At 46.2% G+C, this 14,827-nt stretch overlaps 1 protein-coding gene across 1 annotated transcript in view; it reads left to right on the forward strand.

The window, feature by feature from the left end:
- SPACA1 (sperm acrosome associated 1) overlaps window positions 1–14,827 on the forward strand; it is a 157,241-nt gene that overhangs the window by 105,856 nt on the left and 36,558 nt on the right. Inside the window, exon 5 of the mRNA XM_033936363.1 lies at window positions 8,657–8,774. Coding sequence (XP_033792254.1) covers window positions 8,657–8,774 — 118 coding nt within the window. The remainder of the gene's footprint in view (window positions 1–8,656; window positions 8,775–14,827) is intronic.

The raw sequence follows: 14,827 nt of genomic DNA on the forward strand, positions 1-14,827 counted from the left end.
ACACAGTCATAAAACAAACACTTTACATCAGGAACTCAAGACGAAGCGGTCACCAAAAGTAAAAGGGACCAACTCAGACCTTTAGTCAGGTAAGTAATCAAAAATCAATTATCAAAAGAAAAATAAAAGAGCATGAACAGTTCTTTTCACTGGCACACAAAGTTCAATTTCACAGCACACAAAGTTCAATTTCACAGCACTGCTGAATCAGTTCAGGTGCCCAAGCCTTTTGATGTTCTGGCTTCTTCCCCAGCCAGCTCCACAAGAGTTGGTAAGGGGGGAGGGAAGCAAGAGAATTCACCAATTAAATAATCTGAATAACAGACATGCCACTAATGGCCCCACTAACCCAACCGGTTGTTTAGTGAATTCTTCCCCCACTTTACTTCCCTCAGGTTCTCACACATACCCTGACAAATCCAGTCAGCGTAAAACCCAGCTGACCAATCAAACTTGCAACAAAAAAAAAAAACGTTTTTTTTTTTTTTTTCTCTTCTGCTTAATTAAAGCAGGGCAGGCACTGCCAGCACAAGTCCTTCAAAGGGTTTTCCCTTAACAAACCCCCTTTCCTCCAAAGCAGTACAAACCCCAGCCCCAGTAGGGAAATAAGCCTCACATTCTCCAGCCCTGCCACTTAGCTGATTTCCATAAGGACTTCTTCAGGCAGACTGGCACTTTCACTGAACTCCATAGGCTCTACCCCGGGTAGCTGGTTGTCCAAAGGGTCTGTGTCAGGCTCCTGCATTTCCCAGTCTCCAAACTCTGGAGTGCCTTCAGGAGGGGAGATCCTTCCCTGAGCTGGTTCAGGACAGACTGCCCTTCTCCCTCTCAAAGCAGCCTCCAAAGTACTCAAGGGAAACTGCCCTGCCCTTTGAGGGGGAGGAGTTTTCTGCTTACTTTTCCTGGCTGACTTTGGGAGCCTAATCATTCCCTGCAGCTGATACCCACCAGAGGGAGAGAGGTTCCTCAGTGGCTGTTGTGAGCTATTCTGAAGCTCCTCCTCTCCTCCCTGGAGATCAATCCCCTCAGTATCCAAGGGAAGGCTGGGTTCTTCCTTAGGCTTGGTCACAATCCTATCCCCGTGGTTTGCCCTCTGTATCCAAGGGCCAGGTTTCACTAAGACCTGCCCTGGTAAAAGTTGCGTTTTAGGGATAGGATTGTGACATACCCTCACCCTTAAGGGCTGCCCATCCCGGAACTCTAAACCCCTCTCAGTCACATTTTGCATTCTCGATAGACTGTCCACATTCGTACTCAACCGCCCTGGCCGATGCAGTACCCGGAACCGAAACGTCTGAAGGGCTAAATACCACCGAGTGAGACAAGAGTTGTTGTTCCTCATGGTATTCAGCCACTTCAGCGCCGCATGATCGGTTACCAAAGTAAACTCCCGTTCCTGTAAATAATGTTCCAGGGTCTGCATCGCCCATTTCGCAGCCAGACATTCCAATTCTACTGTCGCGTAATTACGCTCATTGGGGTGTAGCTTCCGGCTTAAATACAATACCGGGTGTTCTACCCCTTGTACCTCCTGACTCAAGATCGCCCCTAATCCAGTGCCAGAGGCGTCCGTTTGCAATATCAGAGGTTTAGCTAGATCAATGGACCTCAGTACCGGGTTTGTACACAAGGCCTTCTTGAGGTCCTCTAGTGCCTCATGGCCGGCTACCTCCCATCTCAGTGTGTCCGGCCTATCTTTCCTTAACATATCAGTGAGGGCTGAAGCACGGGTGGCAAAGTTGGGTACAAATCGCCTGTAGTACCCGACAAGACCCAGGAATCCTCGGAGCTGTTTCTTTGATGTGGGGCACGGAAAGTTTTTCACACATTCAACCTTATCGATGAGGGGCCTAATCTGACCTCTTCCTACCAGGTACCCTAGATACTTCACTTGCCTTTGCCCTAGATAACATTTTTTTGGGTTGACCGTAAACCCTGCCTTCCGTAATGACCCTAAGATCGCCCTAACGTGCTTTAGGTGTTGGCCCCAATCCTGGGAATGTATTACTATATCATCGAGGTAGGCATCGGCGTAGGCCTGGTGCCCTCTCAGTACCTCCATGACATGTAGCTGCGGCCCCATGAAGGCCGAACGGCATGCGCCGAAACTGATATAGGCCCCCAGGGGTGCTGAATGCGGTCTTAGGCTTTGCACTGGACGACAGCGGAATCTGCCAATATCCTTTTGTGAGATCAATAGTGGAGAGGTATTGGGCCTGTCCTAATTGATCTAAGAGCTCGTCGACCCTGGGCATGGGGAACGCATCAAATTGCGATATCTCATTAAGCTGCCGGAAGTCAATGCAAAACCTGGGGGTGCCGTCTGCCTTGGGAACGATCACAATAGGACTTGACCAAGGGCTCTGGGAAGGCTCAATCACCCCCAGGGTTAGCATTTCCTCCACCAAATTCTGCACCAACTCTTTCTTTTTCTCTGACAACCTATATGGTTTCACCCTCACTATCTTCCCCGGAGTAGTGAGTATCTCATGGGTGACCACCTTAGTGCACCCTGGTATCGGGGAAAACACATCCTGGAAGTCCCGGACAAGGGTCTCAAGCTGCCTAGCTTGATCCTCCGATAAACTAGTCCCAATATTGACCCCCTCGGCCTGCGTTAAATCAGCTATTTGAGGGCCTAAGTCCTCATCCTGCTTTTGCTCAGCTATTAATGCCAACACCTCTCTTTCCCGCCAGGGCTTCAGGAGGTTGACATGGTAAGTTTGTACCCTATTCTTCTCATCCCTGACTCTATAGTCCACCTCATTGAGCTTCTCCACAATCGTGGCGGGCCCTTTCCATTCGGCGAGGAATTTGTGAGGGTCCGAGGGTATGAGGACCAATACCTTATCTCCTATTTTAAGTTGACGGGACTTAGCAGTCCGGTCATAATAAAACTTTTGCCTATCTCTACTCCACTCCAAATTGTCCTTCCCTATTCGCGCCACCTGTGCTAGCCTCTTCCTTAACTGAGTCAGGTAGGATATAACATTAGCCTCCTCCTGCTCCGGGGACCCCCACTGATCTCTAATAATGTCCAATATTCCTCGGGGTGTTCTCCCATATAGCATCTCGAAGGGACTGACCCCAAGGGAGTCTTGCACTTTCTCTCTGGCCACAGGGCTCCGTCCTAGGCCCGATCTTGTTCAACATCTATATAAGAGACCTGACAGAAGGGCTTCGAGGTAAAATAACATTGTTTGCCGATGATGCCAAACTGTGCAATGTAGTGAGCAAAAGCACAACAGACAAAAAAGCAATGACAGACGATATGGTGCATGACTTACTTCTGCTGGAGCACTGGTCTAGGTCCTGGCAACTCAGTTTCAATGCCAAAAAATGCAAAGTCATGCACCTGGGAAGCCAGAATCCATGCAAGATCTACACCCTAAATGGCGAGATCCTGACAAGAACTGTAGCAGAAAGAGACTTGGGAGTGATTGTCAGGGAAGACATGAAGTCGGCAAACCAAGTGGAGCAAGCTTCATCCAAAGCAAGGCAAATCATAGGTTGCATACGCAGGAGTTTCATCAGCCGTAAACCTGAAGTCATTATGCCACTATATAGATCCATGGTGAGACCGCACCTGGAGTACTGTGTGCAATTCTGGAGGCCGCATTACCGCAAGGATGTGCTGAGACTGGAGTCGGTCCAGAGAATGGCCACCAGGATGGTCTCGGGACTCAGGGAGCTCCCATACGAGGAGCGGTTGGGGAATTTGCAGCTCTACTCACTCGAGGAGCGTCGAGAGAGGGGAGACATGATCGAGACATTCAAATATCTCACGGGCCGCATCAAGGTGGAAGAAGACATCTTCTTCTTCAAGGGTCCCGCGGCAACAAGGGGGCATTCGTGGAAAATCAGGGGCGGGAAACTGCACAGTGACACTAGGAAGTTCTTCTTCACTGAAAGGGTGGTTGATCGCTGGAATAGTCTTCCACTTCGGGTTATTGAGGCCACCAGTGTGGCGGATTTTAAGGCCAGATGGGATAGACATGTGGGATCTATCCGCAAAGATGGATAGTGAGGATCACTGGGGTGGGCAGACTTGATGGGCCTTGGCCCTTATCTGCCGTCTATTTCTATGTTTCTATGTTAAACAATACCAACGGGATGAACAGGTCCCAGTCTTTCCTATCAGGACCTGTCACCTTTTTTAACATCTGTTTAAGTGTTTGGTTGAATCGTTCAACCAACCCATTGGCCTGGGGGTGGTAGGCTGAAGTTTTTATGTGTCTAATTCCGAACCCTGTCCAGAACTTTTCCATTTCTCTTGAAAGGAAATTACTCCCCTGGTCAGTTAGGACCTCCTTGGGGAATCCTACAGTGCAAAACAGCCCTACCAGTTCTTTCATAATAGCCGCCGAGGAAGATTTCTTCAGCGGGAAGGCCCATGGATGCCTAGTGGCCACATCCATGACGACCAGAATAAAGTTGTGCCCCCGAGGGGTCCTCTCTAGCGGCCCTACCATATCCATGGCTAGCCTTGCTAACGGTTCCTCTACCCTAGGGACCGACACTAATGGGACCCGAGGGGGTTTCTTGAGGGATAGTTTTTGACAGATGGGGCAAGACTGACAAGTGTGCCACCTCATTGGATATCCCCGGCCAAAAGAACCTCCTCAAAACCTGGATTTTGGTGGCCTCTGTCCCTTTATGACCCGCTAAAGGATGGTCATGCGCGGATTGCAATATCAACTTGCGAAACCCTTGAGGTACCATTAGTTGTTCCTGGATCCCTTTCGAAGACGGCCCCCTATTCAGCCTATATAATAGTCCCTGCCTTATCCGAAACCGAATCTTCCCCGGGATAGGTACCGAGGCTTGCTGCCAAGCTTCTTGAAGCGAGGCGTCGGCCTTTTGCTCGGCCTGGAATGTGGGGAAAGCATCTCTGATATCCTGGGGAAGCCAGGGTACCTCCTTTGAACTGGTAGCTTTCCTTAAAGCCTGACTCCTCTGATGTTTCTGTAGTTTTTTCTGGGCTGGGGTTTGTCGAGACTGTCTCGATGAAGGGCTTCCTACCACCTCTCCTCTAAAGGGAAAAATATGGTCTAGTCCTTCCTCCTCCTTAGCCTCCACAGGACCCTGGGAATGTGTCCCCACCAAGCCTTGTCTGGTCCTTAGGCACTCCCCCAAACCTTCCCAATCTCTACCTAATATCAGGGAGTAGGGAGCTTTGGGCACGATTGCTAGATCTACTCTATAGACCTTATCTCCATACAACATAGTCGTTGGCCGGAGAACGTATCTGATGCCATCTCCATGCACACACCTAATGACCACCGTTCTTTCTTTCCCCTTCATTTTTTCCCCCGGGAACAGGCAGTGATACTGGTCAGCCTCGACTGGTCTGCACCAGTATCAATTAGAGCCATGACCTGTTTTCCAGCAATTGAAACTGGAAGCTGGTATTCCCTAGGGTTATATTTATCTTGTCCCCCTTTGACTACTGAGCCTTTCCTGATCTCACAACTTCGTTGGACATGCCCCTTTTCCCCACAGTTCCAACACCGTAGAGGGCCTTCAGGAGGGGAGATCCTTCCCTGAGCTGGTTCAGGACAGATTGCCCTTCTCCCTCTCAAAGCAGCCTCCAAAGTACTCAAGGGAAACTGCCCTGCCCTTTGAGGGGGAGGAGTTTTCTGCTTACTTTTCCTGGCTGACTTTGGGAGCCTAATCATTCCCTGCAGCTGATACCCACCAGAGGGAGAGAGGTTCCTCAGTGGCTGTTGTGAGCTATTCTGAAGCTCCTCCTCTCCTCCCTGGAGATCAATCCCCTCAGTATCCAAGGGAAGGCTGGGTTCTTCCTTAGGCTTGGTCACAATCCTATCCCCGTGGTTTGCCCTCTGTATCCAAGGGCCAGGTTTCACTAAGACCTGCCCTGGTAAAAGTTGCGTTTTAGGGATAGGATTGTGACAGGGCTCCATCTCTGGCAGTGTTCAAGGCCCGTTTAAAAGCCCATCCCTTGGAGAGTGCTTTTGACTCCTAACTCCTCTCACCTTGGGTTCTGCATCCCCAACCCTACATGTTATGTCTGTCTGTCTAAGTTAGATTGCAAGCTCTTCCAAGAAGGGGCCATCTATAATGTCAAAATGTACAGGACTGTGTATGCTTTTCAGTGCCATATAAGTGATAAGTAGTAGCAGCAATGTTAAAACTATACCAAACATTAAGGACCCTCAGATCAACTTCATGATTAGAAGTTACCTCTGGTCACAAGAATAAATTAAGAGTGTTACAGAAAAACTTGGTTTCAGGTTGCAGGACCCATACTGTGGAATGGTCTTTCTCCTGAGGCTTCCGCTATTACAACTTTTCAGTTAAGCATTGAATTTGATGGAGGAGGAATCCGAACGCCCTAGAATGTGAACAACTTGGAATCCAAACTATTTTTTTTTTAAATTAAATTTTGCTCTGGAATCCAAACGCTGCTTTGGAATCCAAACATACAGGAACTGCAAGCGTTGCTCAGCCCAAAGCTTCCCCTCTGACGCAGCTTCCTGTTTCCGCCTGGCAGTTCGCATCAGAGGGAAGCTTTGGGATGAGCACCGCTTGCAGCTGCTGTTGCTGATCTTGTTGCCTATACCGGTGGGGGCCTGATCTTGTTGTCTATGCCAGGAAAGCCCGATCTTGCTGTTTATGCTGGTTGGGGGGGGGGGGGGCCCAATTTTGCTGTCTATGCTGGTGGGGCCTGATCTTGCTGTCTCTACAAGGGGGGCCTGATCTTGCTGAGTTTGTGGGACCAAGGAACGGATTAATCCAGTTTCCATTATTTTCAATGGGAAAAATTGTCTTGGAACTCGAACATTTTGGAACTCAAAAGGGGTTCTGGAACGGATTAAGTTCAGATTCCGAGGTACCGCTGTATTTAATTTGTATCTGGAGGAGGGTAATAGAATGGTTTTGATGACTCATGACCATTTGATCTTGTGCTTTCTTTCTTTTTTGTGTGTGTCTGTCCCTGTCTTAGAAATGTATTTTATTGTGTGTGTTTTATTGGAAACCGCAGAGAATTTTGGATCGTGCGGTATATAAATACAATTAAGCTCAGTTTGCGAGTAACGCGGTTTGCAAGTGTTTTGCAAGATGAGAAAAACACTCCAGCAAATTTTAACTCGCAAAACAAGCGTCGCCTCGATAAACGAGCACGTAAGTGCACATCACGTGTAAGCACGCACAACATCGAGGAGCGCATATGTTATGCGCATCCGAGCCGCTCATCAGCGCCATGTGTGTTTATACATAACGCACGCGATCGTTTAGCGCACAGGTGTCAAAGTTGGTCCTCAAGGGCTGCAATCCAGTCGGGTTTTCAGGATTTCCCCAATGACTATGCATGAGATCTATTAGCATACAATGAGAGCAGTGCATGCAAATAGATCTCATGCATATTCATTGGGGAAATCCTGAAAACCCGACTGGATTACGGCCCTCAAGAACCAACTATAACAGGACGACGTTCGTACCAAGCCCGCACTTCAATGTTCACAGCGTGTAAGTGTGCCACATCTTCCCGCACATATTGCGAACACTTTGTTTTACTTGTATTTTGTATTAAGGCTTTTGGGTTGTGGAACGAATCATCTGAGTTTCCATTATGTCCTATGGCAGGGGTAAGCAATTCCGGTCCTCGAGAGCCACAGGCAGGTCAGGTTTTCAGGTTATCCACATTGAATATGTATGAGATGGATTTGCATGCACTGCCTCCTTTAAAAAAAAAAAAATCTTTATTGATTTTTAAACTTTGATAGTGCGATACAAATGATAACTCATACAAACTACATGGAAACACACTATTTATACAATTAATACATTAAACAATCATTTTCTCCCCTTATCTTAATTATTAAAACAATAATACATGATATGATTTTAATATTATAATGAAATAATTTAACTCCTCAAAATACATTTCCCACCCCCCTCCCGTCCACCCTCCCTGGATGTGCAAGGAATCTAATGAAAAAAGAAAGAAACATAACCCTAATTATAATACAAAAGAATTAGTCAATGGACTCCATACATCATTAAAGGACTTATTAGTCCCCCAATGTTCCGCCATCATCCTTTCATACTTATACGTGGCACAAAGTTACCTACCAAAAAGTAAAATGAATCCTATCATGGTTTTTCCAATTAGTAATCAGCTGAACCCCTATTCCTGTCAAGATCAGAAAAAGGCGACTTTTATACTTATCTAAAGTAGGTTTAGCATGAAGTAGCGTACCACATATTATCGCCTCATATGACAAGGGGATCGATGATTCAAAAATGAGATTAATTTGTCCCCAAATTGACTTCCAGAAACCAAGTATCAATGGACAAAAATACAACATGATCCAAAGTCCCTATATTAATATGACAATGCCAGCATTGAGATGCAAATCTATCTCATGCATATTTATTGTGGATATCCGGAAAACCTGACCTGGCTCCGGCTCTCGAGGACCGGAATTGCCTACCCCTGTCCTTTGGGGAAATTTCCTTTGATATGAGTGCTTTGGATTACGAGCATGCTTCTGGAACGAATTATGCTCGCAAACCAAGGTACCACTGTATATAAATACATCTGATAAATGAATTGTAGAATGTTTTATTACTCTGCAGATTGCAGTCCGATCTAAGAATAATGATCACACCCTATTTTTCTTTTCATTAGAAATAGAAATTAGAAGCAGAAATGCCGGTGTGGATATAGTGATGGTCTTTGTCCTGATTACTACAATCGTGGTCTTCCTAGTACTCATTATCGGCTTGCTTTTCTTGTTTCTGCAGTGGTAAGTGAATAACCAGCCTTTTGAATTAATCGGACGAAAGAACTAGCGGTTGCCAATGTCTGAATTACACAATTGGGGGTGGCAGGTTCTGCCTCTTGTCTTGATTCATGTAAATCAATATTCAAAAATAGTTGAAAATTTGGTCAGCCAAGTTAGGGACTCAGAGCTAAGTTAGGAAAATCATCATAATCCGGCTTCTGGTAAAATAAGTAGGATTTAGTGCCCTGCATTATTAGTAGCACGAGGTTTTTCCATGCGCTGAGGCCACATTTAGCATAGCTAAACAAAAGAACATAATAATTTAAGAGTTGCCAAACTGGGACAGACTGAAAGTCCATCAAGCCTATCCTGTTTCCAACATTGGCCAATCCAGGTCCCAAGGACCTGCCAGAAACCCAAAGAGTAGCAACATTCCAGAGCTCAGATTGTGATGTCATAAAGCCTCATTCCACCAATGCCTAAGAGCCAAACTCATCAGTGATGTCACAATGGCTCGATTGTCCTATATTTGGCTCACATAAGAAATGCCATACTGGGACAAACTGAAGGTCCCTCAAGCCCAGTATCCTGTTTTCAACAGTGGCAAACCCAGGTCCCAAGTACTTAGTTAGATCCCAAGTAGTAAAACTGATTTTATGCTGCTTATCATAAGAATAAGCAGTGGATTTCCCAAACCATCTTAATAATGGCTTATTGACTTTTCTTTCAGGAAATAATCTAAACAGTTTTTTTAAACCCGTCTAAGCTAACTGTTTGGTGAACATTCTCCAGCAACGAATTCCAGAGTTTAATTACACGTTGAATGAAGAAATATTTTCTCCAGTTTGTTTTAAATCTACTACTTAGTAGCTTCATCGAATGTCCCCTAGTCTTAGTATTTTTAGAAGAAGTAAACAAGGGATTCACATCCACTCATTCCACTCCACTCAGTATTTTTTAGACCTCCCCGGAGCCGCCTCTTCATCAGGCTCAAGGGTCTTAGCCACTTTAGCCTTTCCCCATGGAGAAGTCATCCCATCCCTTTTATCATTTTCTTAGCCCTTCCTCTGTACCTCTAATTCCGCTATATCTTTTTTTTGAGATGCGGCGACCAGAATTGTACACAGTATTCGAGAGTGATATGAGGACATCATAACATTTTCATCTTTGTTTTCCATTCCTTTCCTGATAATTCCTAACATTCTATTTGCTTTCTTTGCCACTGCCGCACATTGAGTTGACAGTTTCAATGCATCCTCAACAATGACATCTAGATCCTTTTCCTAGACAGCGGCTCTTAATGCGGAAGCCTGCATCACGTACTGTAGCCATCGAGGTTCCAAGGAACAGGTCAACAGCACCCCTGGTGGCCACAGCAAAAAAACTGACCTAGGCGCACTTCTCAGTAAGGAGATAGCCCTGCAGGGTTTAAGGAAAAATAAAATCAAAAACCACCAAAATGCTCACTTCCATCAAGTTGCAAAATAGTTTTAATGTTCAGAATGTGTCAGAGCATTTCAGTGCATTAAGATGCAGCACAACAAAAGGGAAAAAACCTGGGACGCTCTCAGGATTTCCCTGCAAAAAGGTAAAAAAGAAAAACTTTACTTTTCTAAACAGTTCTTTTCCAGAGTTCTTTACTCTAAGCCTGCCTAATGCAGACTCCAGGTAAGTCTTTATATGTTTTAGTAGTCCAGGCACTCCAAAACTACCTGTACTCACTGAAGCCTGCAGCTAAACAAAAGAACAGCGCTGGGGTCGGGAAAATTGCCTTAGGTTTGCTTTACCTTGTAGCTCAATAAATAGCTCCAAAATGCCAACCCTGATAGTGGCAAACCTCTCCCTCATTAAGGCAAGACTCAGCTTCGTAACCAGTCTGGGCTGCAAGGCAAAAATCAACCTCTGCAGTCATCACACAATACACAAATCATAATGAAAAACAGTTCTTTTCTTCAGGACACCGGCCAGTGCCCCACCCCATACAAAGTCCAACCCCCCCCCCAAAAAAAAAAAACACCAATTGGGGTTTTCAAACCCAGGGAACTGGACCCTGTTTCCACAAACAGTCCAGTTCAGGTAGCCCAAAAAGAAAGTAATATCCTCAAACAAACAAACCAACAAAAAAACCCCATAGATATTCTACATAGAGTCCCAAACTCAGCAAACTATATACATCAATGTTCTCAGTAGTGCTTTGTCACCACACTTACGTCTGCTCTTTCTGGCTATTGGCACAGACCTGCAGGAATCACAACTTCCTCCAGTTGCTGCCAAGTCTATAGAGGAGCCAGTCTTCTCTACCTTCATAGGGCCTGGGCCATTACCCTGCTTGGAGCTGGAAACCTCTTCAGGGGAGAGAGGCTCTTCCCTAACCTCTCTAAAAGCCTAGAGAAGTCTGCAGGCTTTTCAGGGGGAAAGGCACGCCCTAACCTGCTTGATCTTGTTCTGGCACAAAAGGTAACAAACTGGGACTTAAATTGCCTATATACAAATGCTAGAAGCCTAAGAACTAAAATGGGGGAGCTAGAAGTTATAGCCAGAAAAAAGGACATAGACATAATAGGAATCACAGAAACATGGTGGTCAGAGGACAACAAATGGGATGTAGCCCTGCCAGGGTACAAACTCTACAGGAAGGACAGGGCACACAAGAAGGGGGGAGGAATAGCACTGTATATAAAGGACTCCATTGTCTCATCCAGAATCGAAACAACAATAAGGGCAGACAGTCTGGAGTCACTATGGGTTAAGCTGACAGGAGGGGAAGGAGCTGATATCAAATTGGGACTATACTATCGCCCACCAGGACAGCCAGAAACAAACGACCTAGACCTGGAGGCCGAACTGAGACAGGTGTGCAAAACAGAAAAGGTGGTGGTTATGGGGGACTTCAACTATCCGGGAATAGACTGGGACATTGGGCACTCAAAGTGCACGCGAGAAACTAAATTCCTAGAGGCAATAAGGGACTGTTTCATGGAGCAGCTGGTCACAGAACCAACGAGAGGAGATGCCACTCTAGACCTAATCCTCAACGGGCTAGAGGGACCCGCAAAGGAAGTGGAGGTACTAGCACCGTTAGGGAACAGCGATCACAACATGATCCAATACAAATTAAACATGGGAACAACCAAGGTGAAAAGAACCACAACGACAGCACTCAACTTCAGAAAAGGAAACTACAAGGACATGAGGAAAATGGTAGGAAAAAAGCTCAGCAGCAGCTCAGGAAAGGTGAAGACCGTAAAGGAAGCCTGGACACTGCTTAAATGCACAGTGCTCGAGGCACAAGACCTGTACGTCCCAAGGTTTAGGAAAGGGTGCAAAAAAAATCGAACTAAAAACCCAGCATGGATAACATCTGCAGTTAAAAAGACGATAAGCGACAAGAAATCATCCTACAAGAAATGGAAAAAGGAACCAACAAAGGAAAACCAGGAAGAGCACAAAAGACACCAGAAAGAATGTCATCGAGAGGTCAGGAAAGCAAAGAGAGAATATGAGGAAAGACTGGCAGGAGAAGCAAGAAACTTCAAACCCTTCTTCAGGTATGTGAAAGGGAAACAACCAGCCAGAGAGGAAGTGGGACCACTGGATGACGGAGATAGGAAAGGAGCGATAAAGGAGGAAAAAGAGATAGCTGACAGGTTAAACAAATTCTTCTCGTCAGTCTTCACCAGAGAGGACACAACCAATATTCCGGAACCCGAGGAGATTATAAACGGAGAACAAGATGAAAGGCTGGTAAAACTAGAGGTGAGCAAAGAGGATGTCCTCAGGCAGATAGACAGACTAAAGAGCGACAAATCACCAGGCCCGGACGGCATCCACCCAAGGGTACTAAAAGAACTGAGAAATGAAATAGCAGAGACACTTCAACAAATATGTAACCTCTCCCTAAAAACAGGGGAGATCCCAGAGGACTGGAAAATAGCGAATGTCACGCCTATCTTTAAGAAGGGATCAAGGGGTAACCCGGGAAACTACAGGCCTGTGAGCTTGACCTCGGTTCCAGGGAAGATGATGGAAGCAATGGTAAAGGACACAATATGCGAATACATAGAAAACAATGGACAACTGAAGGCGAGCCAACATGGCTTCTGCAAGGGAAGGTCATGCCTCACGAACTTGCTGTACTTCTTTGAGGGAATAAACAGCCAGATGGATAAGGGGGAATCCATAGACATCATTTACCTTGACTTCCAAAAAGCCTTCGACAAGGTACCTCACGAACGGCTACTTAAAAAGCTGTGGTACCACGGGGTGCAAGGGGATATCTACCGATGGATCAAACACTGGTTGGCGGGCAGGAAGCAGAGGGTTGGAGTAAAAGGCCAATACTCAGACTGGCAATGGGTCACGAGCGGAGTTCCGCAGGGGTCAGTGCTGGGACCTCTACTGTTCAATATATTTATTAACGATCTGGAGGCAGGGACAAAATGTGAGGTTATCAAATTTGCTGATGACACCAAACTCTGCAGCAGGGTTAGAAACACGGAAGACTGTGAAGACCTGCAAAGGGACCTAACGAAACTGGAAGACTGGGCAAAAAAGTGGCAAATGAGTTTTAACATAGAAAAATGCAAGGTCATGCATGTAGGGAAAAAGAACCCGATGTTCGGCTACAAAATGGGGGGAACACTGCTAGGGGTGAGTAACCTTGAAAGGGACCTGGGGGTGATGGTCGACACATCACTGAAACCATCGGCGCAATGTGCGACAGCCTCAAAGAAAGCAAACAGAATGCTGGGCATCATCAAAAAAGGTATTACAACCAGGACGAAGGAAGTCATCATGCCGTTGTATCGCGCAATGGTGCGCCCGCACCTGGAGTACTGTGTTCAATACTGGTCACCGTACCTCAAGAAGGACATGGCGGTACTCGAGGGAGTGCAGAGGAGGGCGACTAAACTAATAAATGGTATGGAAAATTTTTCATACGCTGACAGGTTAAAAATGCTGGGGCTGTTCTCCCTGGAGAAGAGGAGACTTAGAGGGGACATGATAGAAACCTTCAAAATCCTTAAGGGCATAGAGAGAGTAAATAAGGACAGATTCTTCAAACTGAGGGGAGCCACGAGCACTAGGGGTCACTCGGAGAAATTGAAAGGGGACAGGTTTAGAACAAATGCTAGAAAATTCTTTTTTACGCAGAGGGTGGTGGACACATGGAACGCGCTTCCGGAGGAAGTGATAGGCCAGAACTCTGTACAGGGGTTCAAGAAGGGTTTGGATAGGTTCCTGGAGGATAAAGGGATAGAGGGGTACAGATAGAACTTGAGGTAGGTTATAAAAGTGGTCAGAAACCACTTCCCAGGTCGCAGACCTGATGGGCCGCCGCGGGAGCGGACCGCTGGGCGAGATGGACCTCGGTCTGACCCAGTGGAGGCAACTTCTTATGTTCTTATGTTCTTATGGCTTGGGGCGCTCTTGGGCTCCCCCAGTGGACACCGGGAAAATTGCCTGGCTTGCTCCAACCAGGATCCGGTTTAAAACTGGTGTTTCTAGCACTGCTATGAAAAGTGTAGTGACTAGGTAGGTTTCCCCTGTCCTCCCATTCAGAGTCAGTAATCTCATCAAGCTGGTCTAGCTGATCTTGTGGCTTGGGGATTCTGTCTATCACCCTTCCTGCCAGATTTAACGGCGACCACGGCATGCTCCAAGCCTGACTGGTCACAGTAAGTATAGTTCGGGTTCCTCTTTCCCACATGCATCACTTTGCACTTGCTCGCATTAAACATTATCTGCCGTTTTGATGCCCAGCCTACCAGTCTCACAAGGACCTCTTGCAATTTTTCACAATCCTCTTGCAATTTAACAACTTTGTGTCATCAGCAAATTTAATTATCTCACTAGTTATTCCCATCTCTAGATCATTGATAAATATGTTCAAAAGCAGAGGTCTCAGCACAGACACCTGGGGAACCCCACTAAACAAACAAAAGGAAAAAATAACTCTCTTTAGAGAAATATCAAAAAGGGGAAATATATGTAGTTAGAGGAGGAAAAGCCTCAGAGCCCCGCCTCCTGCCAATTGCTTTACACAGACTAGACTTGAAAGGGAAAGAACCTCA

The sequence above is a fragment of the Geotrypetes seraphini genome, chromosome 3, assembly GCF_902459505.1.
Source record: "Geotrypetes seraphini chromosome 3, aGeoSer1.1, whole genome shotgun sequence".
NCBI lineage: Eukaryota > Metazoa > Chordata > Amphibia > Gymnophiona > Dermophiidae > Geotrypetes > Geotrypetes seraphini.